Here is a 13,811-nt window from a genome sequence, read left to right as displayed (position 1 = left end):
TATTATTATTATTATTATTATTATTATTATTGCATGTAAAATATCAAACTTAATTTGGGTGACAAATATCACACTAATTAATAAGAGGAGCCAAAAAACATTAACAAGGCTTGTTAGGACATCAAATCCTTAATTATGGTTTTGAGATTATTGAAGACAAGAATATAAACAAAGCATATGGGTTGTATTAATCACAAAGCTAACAAAATTAAACAACATGCATGCACCGACGACTTAACTACACCAAATCCAACTAATTCGTTCAAGTACATTTATACTTAATTACTTCAAGTAAACTTCATTAATCTTATGCAATAAAGTTATATTATTATTATTATTAAGGTTATATATATATATATATATATTAATGAGCTAGATTAACTAAAATTAAGTCTCTCTCAACCTGTCAATGGTGTGGAAAGAACACATATCTATTCCAAAAGCTGGCATTAACAAGGTGATGATGTGACACCAATAAGCCAACTATCAAAGTGGTCTATATTTATAGTCCTAATTAAAGCTAATTACTTCATAAGATACTTCTGAACTTTATATCATGCATGCAAATAAACACTAATTATAAAGATTTATTTTGTTCATTTAGATATGCTTATCTTTTCTGTTACTTCTGAACTAATATAATTAATTGCTTTAGTTTAGCTTTGTAACTCACTAATATATATATATATATATATATATTGAGAGAGAGAGAGAGAGAGAGAGAGAGAGAGAGAGAGCTCACCAACTAAACAACAAATATAGAGCAAGAATATGGACTTGTCTTTTATCTTCAAGGGACCATACATGAAGTCATAATTGCATGAGTGGCCCCATGTTGTGAACCCTACATGAAACTTCTCTATCTCTTCTTCATGTTGATCAACTCTATATAAACACTATGAACTCAATAAAAAATACAATCATCAGCATATGATAAAAATGAAGATGGTTTCATTAATAATCCTTGTCATCAGCTTCTTTTCTCTGAGTGTGAGCACTTATGCAAACTTCAACAATGGAGTTGATATAACTTGGGGTGGTGGAAGGGGAAAAATAGAAGAAGGTGGTGAACTTCTCACCCTCTCATTGGACAAGACTTCTGGTTCTGGTTTCCAGTCCAAGTATGAATATCTCTTTGGCAGGATTGACATGAAGATCAAGCTTGTTCCTGGGAACTCTGCTGGCACTGTAACTGCATACTATGTAAGTCTCTATCTATCTATATATATATTTATTTATTTATTTATTTTCATGCATGCATGCATGCAAGCATGCAAGCATACATGTTAATTATTTGTGGGTTGATATATATAATATTTTGGTTAATTATGTGTGTAGTTATCATCACTGGGAGCAACACATGATGAGATAGATTTTGAGTTTTTGGGGAACGTGAGTGGAGAACCATACACACTGCATACAAATGTTTTCAGTCAGGGAAAAGGGAACAGAGAACAGCAGTTTTATCTTTGGTTTGATCCAAGATTGGATTTCCACACTTACACTGTTGTTTGGAACCCACAGGAAATCCTGTTAAGTTTCTTTCTCTCTTCTTCTTCTTTTTCTTCTTCTTCTACTTTTTATTTACTTATTTATAAATTACAACATAAAGGGTTTTCTTTTTCATATATATATATATATATATATGTAATGCATTTAATGCAATTTCAAATATTATATTTTGTGAAAGTAGTTAGATGTCTCAAGCTAAAAAAAGAAAAGAATTTGAGACTCATTTTAAGTCAATATTTCACTAGAACCACACATTTCAATTGGTTTTAAATCCATTTATATATATATATATATATATGTATGTATGTAAAATTTTCTTTTATACATCACATAAACTATAAATATCATTTCATCCTCACTAAACACTCTAATCTCACAATCAAATACAATAAAGTAAATAAATGAATAAATAAAAGCAAAAAACTTTCAGCTGATTTTGATTTGATCTATATTTTATACAAAGTATATATATATGGTACTAATTTTTTTTTAAAAATTTTATTTTGTGACAAATAAATGACAGGTTTTATGTGGATGGGACACCAATAAGAGTTTTCAAGAATAATGAAGTCCATGGGATTCCATACCCAAAGGCCCAGCCCATGAAGCTTTACTCAAGCCTTTGGGCTGCTGAAGACTGGGCCACACGTGGCGGCCTCGTAAAGACCGATTGGTCCAAGGCCCCATTCGTAGCCGCTTATCGCGGCTTCAGCGCCGACGCGTGCATCGCCTCCGCGGGACACTCTACCTGCTCCTCCTCCCCACCTAAATCCTCTTGGTGGACCCAATCACTTGACCCCGCTGGGGCCCAGAAACTCAAGTGGGTACACGATAAGTACATGATCTATGACTACTGCAAGGACAACAGACGCGCACCACCTCCTGAATGCTTCCTTTGAGTATTTATTATTCTTAAACTATTAATTAAACAACCCTGAATTATTATTATGATTTTAATTGTGTGTGTGTGTGTGTGTGTGTTTCATGAAATTTAAATGTAATAAACAAAGTGAAGAGTCATGAATTTGATGAATGTAATCAAAGTGAGGGGTGTGTGTATCTATTTTATTTTGAATTATAATGAAAAGAATAAATTTCTTTATTTTGTTTTGGATATAGAATGGGTTATATAGGTTGAATCATGCATATCACCCAATTTATTAAATAAATTTAAATTTAGATAAAAAAAAGAAAGAAAGAAAATGCTAGCAAAATTATGTGGAAATTGACTTGCACCCAAAGGTCTAAATATCTCCACAAAATCCTAATTAGAAATCATGCTTCAATTATTAATATCTCCATCTTTTCACAGTACTTAATATTCTCATTCAAACAACTTGGTCTAAGTCTCACATCATGCAACTCATAAATGGCACCTCCATCCAGCTCACTCTTGATCAATCTTTGAGTTTGATGATGATCTATCTTTAATGTTGTGGATTTGTTTCAAAGAACTAGTTCATGTCAGTGAAAATGAAGATGAAGATCAAGCTCATCCATGGCAACTCTGCCGGCGCAGTCACAGCATTCTACATATGTATTGCATGCATGTGTACTTTGAGTAGTAACACTAGAATGGAGGATGACCTCTGTTGTGTCTGTTGTAGCTGAACTCGGACACCGACGAGATTCAAGACAAGCTTGATTTTGAGTTCGTCGGAACTAGATCAGGGCAGGTGTACACATTACAAACCAATGCGTACCCGAATGGCAAGGAAGATCGAGAGAAGAGAGTGACCGTCTGGTTTGATTCTTCCGCTGACTTTCACTCTTAACACATCAATCGAATCACTTTTTTGAGAAATAGGAGACATTTAAGTCGTACAAGTAACGAGACCTATTCATTGATACGTAAAAGAAAAAACGTGTTATGGAATCACTTCGATCTAATGTAAGTGTAGATTCGACTTGAAGAAAATATTTAGTTAATTTTTCTCATGAAAATTATCTATAAACGTAAAAGGTGTTCAAGAATAATGACCGGAAAGGAGTGGCATACCGTAAAACACAGCCCGCGGGGATAGAACTCTCTACATTGTAGAAAGCTGATCACTGGGCAGCAAGAGGAGTAGTTGGAGAAGATAGACTGGAGCAAAGCACCATTCTGTGCATGCTGTAAAGATTGCCAGTCCCGGTGGGGTCTGGATCAACCACATGATCAATGACTACTGTTCTGATAAAACCCGATTCCAGATAACCACGTCGGAATTCTTAGCTGGAATTTAAAAGCATAGAAAAAATAAGCAATGTGCATGTTATAAAGGTCAGGTCAAATGGAGGAAAACATGAAAGCTATTTTTTCATCTTTGTTTTGATCTATTGTCAATACAACATGGAAAAGGTTGGCAGCTTTTGCAAAATTTTGATGCAACAGTGAGAACTTTGAATGATTTCACTTGAAAGGTATCAAATTACATACATGGAGAAGAAGTGGCCCAGGTGGGGACTAAGTCAAGAAAATTTATATAAAACATGTACATAAACATCACTGAGAATGCCAGCACAAAAAGGATAAGAAACTTGAACCAGAATCATTTGAATGCAGATAAATGATGAAATAAGAAATAAATTATATATATATTTCTCATAAAGATAATTCCTCGGTTGTTCGGCTGACTTGTGATTTCCAAAAATAGTCAACTCTTGTTGTATGTTGACCTGGTCTATGCCTAGTGTTAAAATTGTGAGGCTGTAATTACAATGCCCTTGTAACAAACTGGAAACTCTACTATTTTAACCTTAAGGTAATCATCTTCTTTGTCTTCTCGTCTTCAATTTCAACATCCAAAATGATCTCCGTTTAGCAGAAGAAGCATTTTCATTAATCTTATTATTATTATTTTTAATCTTAAGGTAAGTACTTGCAATCTCATTTTGATCAGCCAATTATGCTCTTTCTTTGCTAATCAGTCATTCTGATGTAAATGAGGCAGTGCACTTCATAGGCTATCTTAAAGAAATATAGTCGTCATTTAGAAGATTATCAAATATCACCATTCTTTGCTAATTTCTTTCCCGCTGCATAAATTTCGCTAAATATTGTTATTTGCAAAATCAGATAAACAAATTTATACTGTATATATATATAAGAAAACTCGATTCCTTATTTCAAGTTTTTCATATGTTCATGCAGGAAATGGCTACAAAACCGAAAGAGATTAGTACTAACCACAAATCCAGGAGCAGCTCTGCCCCTTCAACCCCGAAAAAAGGCGAGTCTGAGAAGACAAAGTTGACAAATTCCTCAGAAACTGTCACAACACCGCACTACCTTAAACCAACCATAAGCTCTGGCAATATTGCCTGCAAAAATGTCAAAAAGCAGCCATGTCTAACATCAAGAAGATCCTTTGACAAACCATCACCACAATCAAAACCATCAGTGAAAGCAGCAGCTAAAACTCCAAAATCTCCTCCTGCTCCCTCAAAACATATCATAACAGAGAAGGCATCAAAAACAGTTAGCAACACAAATCCTCCGAAGCTTTCTAGGGTGAAGAGTCTTCCCAAGGGAGCAATCAGTGTCACAAAGAAAACAAAAAGTGACCTAAACGAGAAGAAGTTATCTGTTCATACATCGAACAAGGAAGTTGTTCAACAAGCACGAGTTGATCAGCGAAAGATTCATGATGTTGTAGAGCACCACAAAGTTCCATCTCCTAAAGAAATGCATGCCACTAGAGCACTTGAAAAGAATGTGCAATCAAAGCTGAAAATTAAGGAGAAAGAGAAGGTGGCAGTTGATGGAGAGATGGAGGACGAGAGCATGGCAATGAAGAAGAAGGGGTCGCCAAAAGGGAATGACGTGATCGAGGAAACTGCAAAGAAGTTGACAGACAGGCGGAACAAAGTCAAAGCACTTGTTGGAGCTTTTGAAACTGTCATGTCATTACAAGAAACAGACGGTCAACACAGTCCACAGCAGGCAAAGGAGAATGCCATCAACAGCCACATGGAATATGAGGGTCAGGAAAGTCAGAAACAAATAAAGGAGAATACCGATATGGATACCTCAGAGAACAATGCAGTACAACATGAGGAAGAGACCAGGGAAAACGAGTTGGGGAAGCCAATGGAAAATATTACAGGAGAGGATTCAAATGATAACAACGCTTGAATCTGACTTGGCGAGTGAAGATTGACCATGCTATTGTATGACATCAAGTTTGTGGTTTGCATGTTTCTGAAACGAGATTATGACTCAGTACTATGGGAGTTATTTTCTGGATATTCAGAGAAAAAGATGGTTGCTATGGCATTATGAACATCTTATATATGGGATGAAATTAGAATATTTCCTTGCGACAATAGGAGGAAAGACCTACATCTGATGTTATGTTGCAAGTAATCATCTTCTAGCTCCTGTTATGAAGGAGCGAATTGTTATGCTACAATGGCTACAGTTCTGAGGGCTTGTATTATATCTCCATGCTGTTATTATATTAGTGTTTTAGTGTATTAGTGTGTGCTGCAAGTATGGAACTTTTCGCAGCCAAAGAGACTTCTCTATCTCTATTAAATGATTTTATTAAACTAATTTTCCAATCATTAATAACCACTCAAATCACTAAATCCTTGCGGTATACCAAGCTAGGAGTCAAATAAACTAATAAAGCACAAGTAAAGGCAGCTCACCTTCCATTCCCAGAACTGAAAGCCACCTGGATGCGACAAGCTGTATTGGAGAACCTGTTCACAACAATATTAATCGTATCTTACCTTCCAACAAAGGTGAACAGAAGTATCAACAATTTGATACATAAGTGTTATCTTTCTATGTTGCTAAGGACCTATAATCTCTTGTAAAAACTTAGAAATCAAGACCCAGAAGAAAGAAAACAAAACTTTCTCCTCTGCCTCATTTTCTGATTTCCCAAAACAAAATACAAAGATCATTGCCATGCCAGACCTTGGAAAACATAAATAATGGGAGTTTTTAAACAATCGGTGTTAAAGAGAAACACTATTCAAAATTGTGAAATGAAAGTTAAGAAAAGTCTAAATCACCAAACCGTAACCATATAAAATTTCAAATAATTTTAAAATCCCAAGAATAACAATTAAATCAATCATTACTAGGCTTACCTTGGAAGCAACACATATGTTCATCAGTTATCATTCTTGGAGGTTTATCTTTTCTTGCATAGAAGACACCAGTTAGTAGCCTTGGCTTGGAAACAACACTTGTTAGAGGTGCCACTGGGTATGGCACATGTCTGTGTGTGTGTATATATAGCAAGTTCTCCAAATCAGTGACCGCTTGTTCTTCACTAGCAAGGTTTGCAAGATTGACCTAAATTATAGTGGTAGGTGAACTTTACACTTAGTTGCTTATTCCAAATTTAAACTTGAGGTACAATCAATGTCCTGTAGAGTGATCCTGCCCAACAATAGATCGCTAGAATGTTTTGCACATAGTGGAAGACATTTTTTATTCAAACTTTCATGAATAGCACCCATTCCAGGTACCCATTTATTCTCATTCAAAGGGTCAACATTTAAACGACTTTGCAACAAACGAACCCGATAAAGAGTAGTATCCATTCTATCACAAAAATGGGCCACACAACAACATTGTGGTTCATTGGTTGCTAATCTAGCAAGAATAAGACAGAGGGTACTATCCACAGGCTTTGGATCAGAAAGATTTCCTTCACCCATCATTTTTATCTCCCTCTCAGTAGGGAAATTAACTTCCCTCACACCCTGTCCATCGATAACCTGCAGATCCTTCTTGTAATGCTTAATAGTTTCAAGTTTTGTTGATTCATGTTTTTCAGCTAATGTCAGGAAACAAGAAAACCGCAAGTGATAATTCACAACCATCTTCACTGTCTTGAAGTTATGGCAGCAACAGAAGAAGTCAAGCCATCTCCTGCCAACACCAGCATACCATTTGATAATATCAGCATCATCCAAGCAAACGAGCAGCTTGATTGGCCTAGGACGCCCCATGGAATTTGTAAATCCAGCCAATTTAACTGCTTTTCTTACAAGCTCCACAGGAGCATTCACCCTCATGCGCAACTTGGCCAAGTCCTCCACAGTCCTCCTTGCATAAGTCCTCTCCTCCTCATCTTCCTCTCTTCTCTCCTCCTCTTCTATTACCTTGCTAGGCTTCACTGGCATCAAATACTTGTCCACATTCTGTTGAAACCGGTCAAAGGCTTCCACCAACTCCAGAGGCAGTTGATCTCTCACCCTTGGCAAAGACAAAAAATCACCATAGCTAAGCATCCTGTGCCAACTCCAGCATTCCTCCCTGTTCTGCAAAAATTCTGCCACTACATCATCTGCCCAGCCCCTGAAAATCTCCCTGACTTCATTCTCAATTCCGAAATCAAACTTAAATCCCTCCGGACATCTCTTGAGCTTCTTGAAACAGTGGTTCAGGATTTTCAACCCTAGCTTCTTTCTTCTGGTCTCCCGTGCATTCTTCAGCTCCTGGGCTTGTGCCGCCTTTCTCTTGAGGTACTTCTTCCTCGCCCTAATAGCCTTCTCTGACATAGGTGGATTCAAAACTGACGGCGGCACTGCTTGGAGCTCATAACCCATGAAATTCATCTTCTCTGAAACAGCACTATGTATAGAACTCTTCAGCCTATCAACTTTGAGCCCTAACTCACCCTCCAAACACTCAAAAATCTGATCTTTGATACTCATTGTCAGCATTTTCGACCCTGAAGTAATCACCAATATCTCATCCAAGTACCTAACCGCATAAACCCTAACCGGGTTATGAAAAACCCTAGAACTCGCATCCAAAATGGGATCTTTAATCCTAGGATTTTTCTTATGAATTTCCGATCTAATTTCCTGAATCTTTCTATCCAACACATCAAAATAGATATTCAAAAGGATAGGAACCAAACCGGATTCTTGGGGAAGGCCGCGGCCGAGATCGTGACAGCCGAGGTGGAACCCAATGGTTTGGGATTCAAAAAGCGACTCAATGAGGGAGATGAGAGGAGGGTCGTCAATCTTTTCGCGAAGGACAGAGGCCAACCTGGAGACATGGCGGTGATCAAAAGGCTGGCGTAGGAGAACGGGCCGGAACCACCAGGTAGGGTTCTCGACGGAGGCCTTAAGGTAGCGGACTGCGGTGTGGCGGCCAAGGGAGGGGCGGCCGCCATAAGCGAAGGTGGCGAGGCGGGGGTTGTAGACGACCTCAAGGACGGAACGGAGGGCTTCAATGAGGACCTTGAGGGGAAGATCAGGGAGGATGAGGGGGAGGCCCTTGAGGCGGGAGGGGAGGAGCTTGGAGCAGTGGGAAGGGAAGTCAAGTAGGATGGGTGCGGCGATGGAGGATGGGGAGGAGTGAGCACGGTCGGCGAGAGCGGATGCGGCGGCGGCGAGGGTGGAGGGGGTGGTGATGGTGGTGGCGAGGAGGTTGTGGAATCGGCCGCCGTGGTACTGGGCGAGGACGAGGGATTCGAGGTCTGCGGCGGTGATCGGAGAAGGTGAGGAGGAGAACGGCCGGAGAGAGGAGCCGGCGAGGAGACGCCGGAGCATCTCCGGCGCCGAATGGGATTTGCGAGCTTGGGATGAAGAAATAGAAATCATGGATTCAATAGGCTCATTAACAAATGGTTGGTCTTTATTGGGCTGGGCCTTAAGTTTTGGGCCTAATTTAATGAAGATCACCACCCTTTATTGACCTTATTTGTTTTTTTTTTAAATGAAAAATAAATTATATTTATTAATTGGAAAAAAAAAAATCAGTCAATACAAAATTCAGTGAGTACAAAAAAAAAAAGTCATGGCCAACGACCATTTGATCTATTGACATCAGATCCCTGCAGTAGGGGTGTTCAGTGCTCGAGTGTCGAGTGTGGGCCCTCGAGTTCGATCTCCATCTCGCAGAGATGAGGACGGTTCGATGGTGGCAGCGGCTCCCCACGTGTTCGTCTCGAGGTTCCAGTGACATCGCCTTTCTCAAAAAAATCATGAGCTACTTCAAATTAGAAACGAATGAGAAAATTTATCTGAAGATTTAATTTAGTATAATATAAAAGTTTATTAGAGAATTATCTATTATTACACTCAAATTTCAAGTTTTAAAAAATATAAAAAATAAGAAGGTCTTAAGTCATCTTTTTAACTCTCAAAGGCAACTCTAAAGAGTGGATATAAATAGTCATAAATGCTAATCCCTTTACAACCAATATCATCTAATGGATTATAGATCCATATTTTGTTCTACATAAGAAATATGCAGCTTGATCTTCAGTGCAATATCATTTTGTTATTAATGATTTGTCTAGAATCTTTAAAAGATAATAAGCCCCTTTTAAAGTAACATAAAAAATATAAATTCAACCATCATCAAATAAAACACAATAGAGCTATTACAATAACAAACAATAATTGGGTATCAAATCTCAAGATCTGATATTAACAACATAAGATGTTGGGAAGAACTAAACAAAAAGACATGATAATGTAGCTTTTTTATTGTGAAATTAATTATGTTCAGATTAAAAATTTATACAAATATATGTTTTTGATGATATTTAACATTAGATATAAAGCTTTAGAAAAATCAATAAATATTTTATATTGACATAAGATTCATATAATTGAAAAACAAAAATTATATATTATAGTGGTGATGTGCAAACAAGTGAACAACACTAACCTTGATTATTGAATGTGTCATGCTATTATTTTTTTATATATATAAAATATGGACAAATCATATGTTAAAAATATGTTAATATATTTATATTTTTATTATATATAAATTAAAACTCAAATCTGTCTTCTCGACAAAGACATGAACATCAAGGGTAGATTTTGTGCCAATAATTCAAAAGAAGTCATGGGTACCATGCTCATGTTGCATGAACATCAAACATGAATTTTTTTTTTTTAAAAAAAAAAAGCATGAAAAGAAAGAAAGTGGAAAAAGATTTGACATGATATATATATATATTACATTGGATTCTACCCTAGTAAGATCATTGTGTTGATGATATGAGTGAAACATGTGGTGGAGGCTTTTGTAACATCCACAAGTTCATGCAATTGTGCACTTGAAAAGGAAATGCACTACTAACTTTTTTGAATATCATTTTCTTTCCTTTGGTCTCCTCTAATTATATAAACTCTCAATATGTATATATTATGTTTTGATTCCATGGTCAAAGAGTGTTTATTTAAGTTTTTTAAAAAAATTAATAAACTATTAATACCATTAAAAAAAAGACAAAATAAAAGATCGAAATCACTTTCAAGAAAATAAAAGCGTCCAAAAAAAATTATAATTAATTGTATACCTTAAAAATAAATTTACAGAATGATATAGGTGTAGGTATAGGTATATATAAAAGTAGTTAAGTTATTATATATTCTCATAAAAATTATATTTACAAATATTCATTCATAAACAAAGCCATTGTTACAAGTATATAAGTAACTAGATGAAAAAAAAATTATTTGTTTTAAAATTTTGTCATTGAAATATATATTTTGTTTATAATAAATAAAAATCATGCTGATTATTTTCCTGTCCTTATTTTGTAAAAAATTTTAAGAACTTAGAATAAATATATTTTCTAACAAAAACTAAAATAAAAATTTTAAACTCTTCTAAAAACAATCTAAGATCTATTGTTGAAAATTTAGGTATTTTATTCACACTAAAAAATACAACGATCCAACACAGTAAAATAACTCAAAAAATATCACAAAGCATACTCTTAGAGTATTAATATATAGAAACTTTTGAGATTATTATTATCTTATCAATTAACATATATAGAATAAAGATAATTAATTCACTCTTTTGTTTCTTTATTATTATTATTATTATTATTATTATTATTATTATTATTTTTTTTTTTAGAATGAATCTTTGAGGCCTTCTCTACTCCATCAAAGTGAACAAAAGCTTGTCCATGGCTCCAATCACATTGAAAAGAATGGAACACCGATCCCTTGGTGCTTTTCATAGTGTTCTCATATGGCCTCACAAATATATATATATATATATATATATATATATATATATATATACCAAAGTGGAGTATGACTTCAATTTGGAGTCTTATTTGCTAAACCCTATATTATATATATATATATATACATATGCATGCTTATTCTTCTTTGAACCCCACTTGCAATAAGAACAACATCACGCATGATCAGATTATAGAAACATATATAGATGATGAATACTTAACTAGAACATTTAAAAGCATATAAAGAAGTTAAAAAAGGAAATTTAATTATTCCAAGCACCATCTCAAAAGAAGCTTATATTTCTCCTCTTACTTTTATTATTAATAATAATAATTAATCTATCATGCATGCTAAAAAGTACGTAATACTTTATATCATCATAATATTTGTAAAATTTTATTTTTCTTGATAATATGATTAAAGTCATCTAAGAGTATATTTTTCTTTTGTTCGTTTTATTATAATTAGTCTAGTCTTTTTATCACTTAACTCAATAAACCAAAAGTTTAGTAATTTTTTTTTATCAATAGATTAGACTAATTAAAAGCACCTAATGCTACTCTAAAAAGCGAATTAAAAAAAAAGTTGAAGAGATCTAGTTTGACCATAAGGACAAGAATTAATACTTGGTGGCCAACATAATCAATGATTATGAAATATAATATACTATGTTTATCTTTAATAGTCTATTCTTTTATCATTTTAGGGTTTTTTTAGACTTTAGATTGAGAGGTTTTAGATAAATGCAAAGAATATAAAACAAGAAAAGTTTGATATTTTTCAAATGCTTGCATATATATATATATATATATATATATATATATATATATATATATATATATATAAAGAGAGAAAGAATATCTAGCTATCTTTAGTAGCTTCTTTTTATCATTTAGGGTTTGTTTGGAGTGAGATAAAAGATAAAGAGAAGAACAAGTAAATTTTTATTTGTTCCCTTGTTATTGTTTGAGTTTGTTTGAATGAAAAATTGAGGCTAAAAGTTTAATTATTGAGATATGACCCTTTGCTAAATATCTAGATTTATAAACATAATTAAAATGGACTTTTTATTTATTTGTATTTATTTAAAAATAAAATATATTTGATAAAAAAATCTTAGAACTTATATATTTGATAACTGATTTATTAATTGTGATTGTGACAAGATGTTTAATTTGTTCTTTTATCAAATTCATCATATTTTTTTATTAGTAATAATAATAGTAATAATTTAAAATATTTAAATATTTATTGGAAATTTGATTATCTAATTAAAAGATTTATTATTGAGTGGATTATAGAGTAAGCCGCCTCGCTTACATCTCGACACGTGTTGTCATAAGGATGCACCACATGATCCTATATCGAACGGCTAAGATGAAGCCTCGTGATCGAGTTCTGTGAGATCAACGGTCACAATTGCCTTTTGATGTGTCGGCGCTGTCTATGAATAGGACAAACGATTTTTTCACGTTGACACGTAAAGATCGTCTCCTCGGGATCCTCGTTCCCATTCCTCGGCCGTCGGCACCCAATTCCTCGCCAAAACGTCGCCATTCCAAGTGGAAACGAATCTGGGAAACGATTTCCCTTTTAATTATATATTTATTTATTCATTCATGAATTACTGTTAATAATAATAATGAAGATAGTGATGCATGAGAAAAGAAGCATTGGTTGGAGATTCAATGCAATTGATGTGATATTCCCATTATAAGACTAAATATTAGAATTTTGACAAAAAAAAAAATTTGGGAAAAAATCTAGCCTCTTGATTCGATTGAATCCAATTCTACAAACTTAATTAGTAACAGTGATGTCGACATTTCTTGTATTTTACAAATTGATTTAATCTTTTTAATTGATAGGGTATATGCAATCATTTCTTTGTTCGTTTTTTTGACAAAAAAAAATTTAAGCTATTTTAGTAAAAAAAAATAAAAAAAATTGAACAATATCATAAAATTCTTTTAATAGTAGGCTTTTCAGAAGTTTGATTTTTTCACTATCTTTTGGACTACTTCTGAAGTCTTCAGATACTATGACTCATCAGACTACGTGTTGCTTTGTTCTGGCGTTTTTAAATTTGATGTAACTTGATAAGGGATTGAAAGTCAATGTTTATATCTCTTTTTACATGATTAACATGACGTTGTGCAAAAAAAATTTTGTTTGATAACAGCGTAGACTAGTTGAACACGGCATTTGCTACAACAGTTCCTTATTTGGAAATCTAATATCATATGACAATCGGTCATCAGGTGAGTCCAAAAAATTATCAGCTTCAAAGATATAAACGTGGACGTCATAACGACTTTCCCGTAGTAGACAATATC

At 34.3% G+C, this 13,811-nt stretch overlaps 3 protein-coding genes across 3 annotated transcripts; 2 read left to right on the top strand and 1 right to left on the bottom strand.

The window, feature by feature from the left end:
* Nucleotides 1–909: 909 nt before the first annotated feature.
* LOC120269383 (probable xyloglucan endotransglucosylase/hydrolase protein 23) lies at nt 910–2,580 on the top strand. The gene is made up of 3 exons (XM_039276720.1): nt 910–1,203; nt 1,339–1,532; nt 2,036–2,580. Exons 1-3 carry the CDS (start codon nt 931–933, stop codon nt 2,409–2,411), a joined length of 843 nt encoding a protein of 280 aa, XP_039132654.1. The 5' UTR covers nt 910–930; the 3' UTR covers nt 2,412–2,580.
* Nucleotides 2,581–2,777: 197 nt separating this feature from the next.
* LOC120269382 (nuclear intron maturase 3, mitochondrial) lies at nt 2,778–9,103 on the bottom strand. The gene is made up of 5 exons (XM_039276719.1): nt 6,598–9,103; nt 6,148–6,201; nt 4,682–4,815; nt 3,512–3,727; nt 2,778–3,349 (listed from the first exon to the last, which is right to left on the bottom strand). Exon 1 carries the CDS (start codon nt 9,073–9,075, stop codon nt 6,844–6,846), a length of 2,232 nt encoding a protein of 743 aa, XP_039132653.1. The 5' UTR covers nt 9,076–9,103; the 3' UTR covers nt 2,778–3,349; nt 3,512–3,727; nt 4,682–4,815; nt 6,148–6,201; nt 6,598–6,843.
* Nucleotides 4,649–6,141, top strand: LOC120268684. Its single transcript, XM_039275976.1, has one exon. It carries the CDS (start codon nt 4,649–4,651, stop codon nt 5,627–5,629), a length of 981 nt encoding a protein of 326 aa, XP_039131910.1. The 3' UTR covers nt 5,630–6,141.
* Nucleotides 9,104–13,811: the final 4,708 nt, after the last annotated feature.

The sequence above is a fragment of the Dioscorea cayenensis genome, chromosome 9, assembly GCF_009730915.1.
Source record: "Dioscorea cayenensis subsp. rotundata cultivar TDr96_F1 chromosome 9, TDr96_F1_v2_PseudoChromosome.rev07_lg8_w22 25.fasta, whole genome shotgun sequence".
NCBI lineage: Eukaryota > Viridiplantae > Streptophyta > Magnoliopsida > Dioscoreales > Dioscoreaceae > Dioscorea > Dioscorea cayenensis.
The sequence above is the reverse complement of the archived record's forward strand: the minus strand, read 5'-3'. Positions and strand labels throughout refer to the sequence as shown.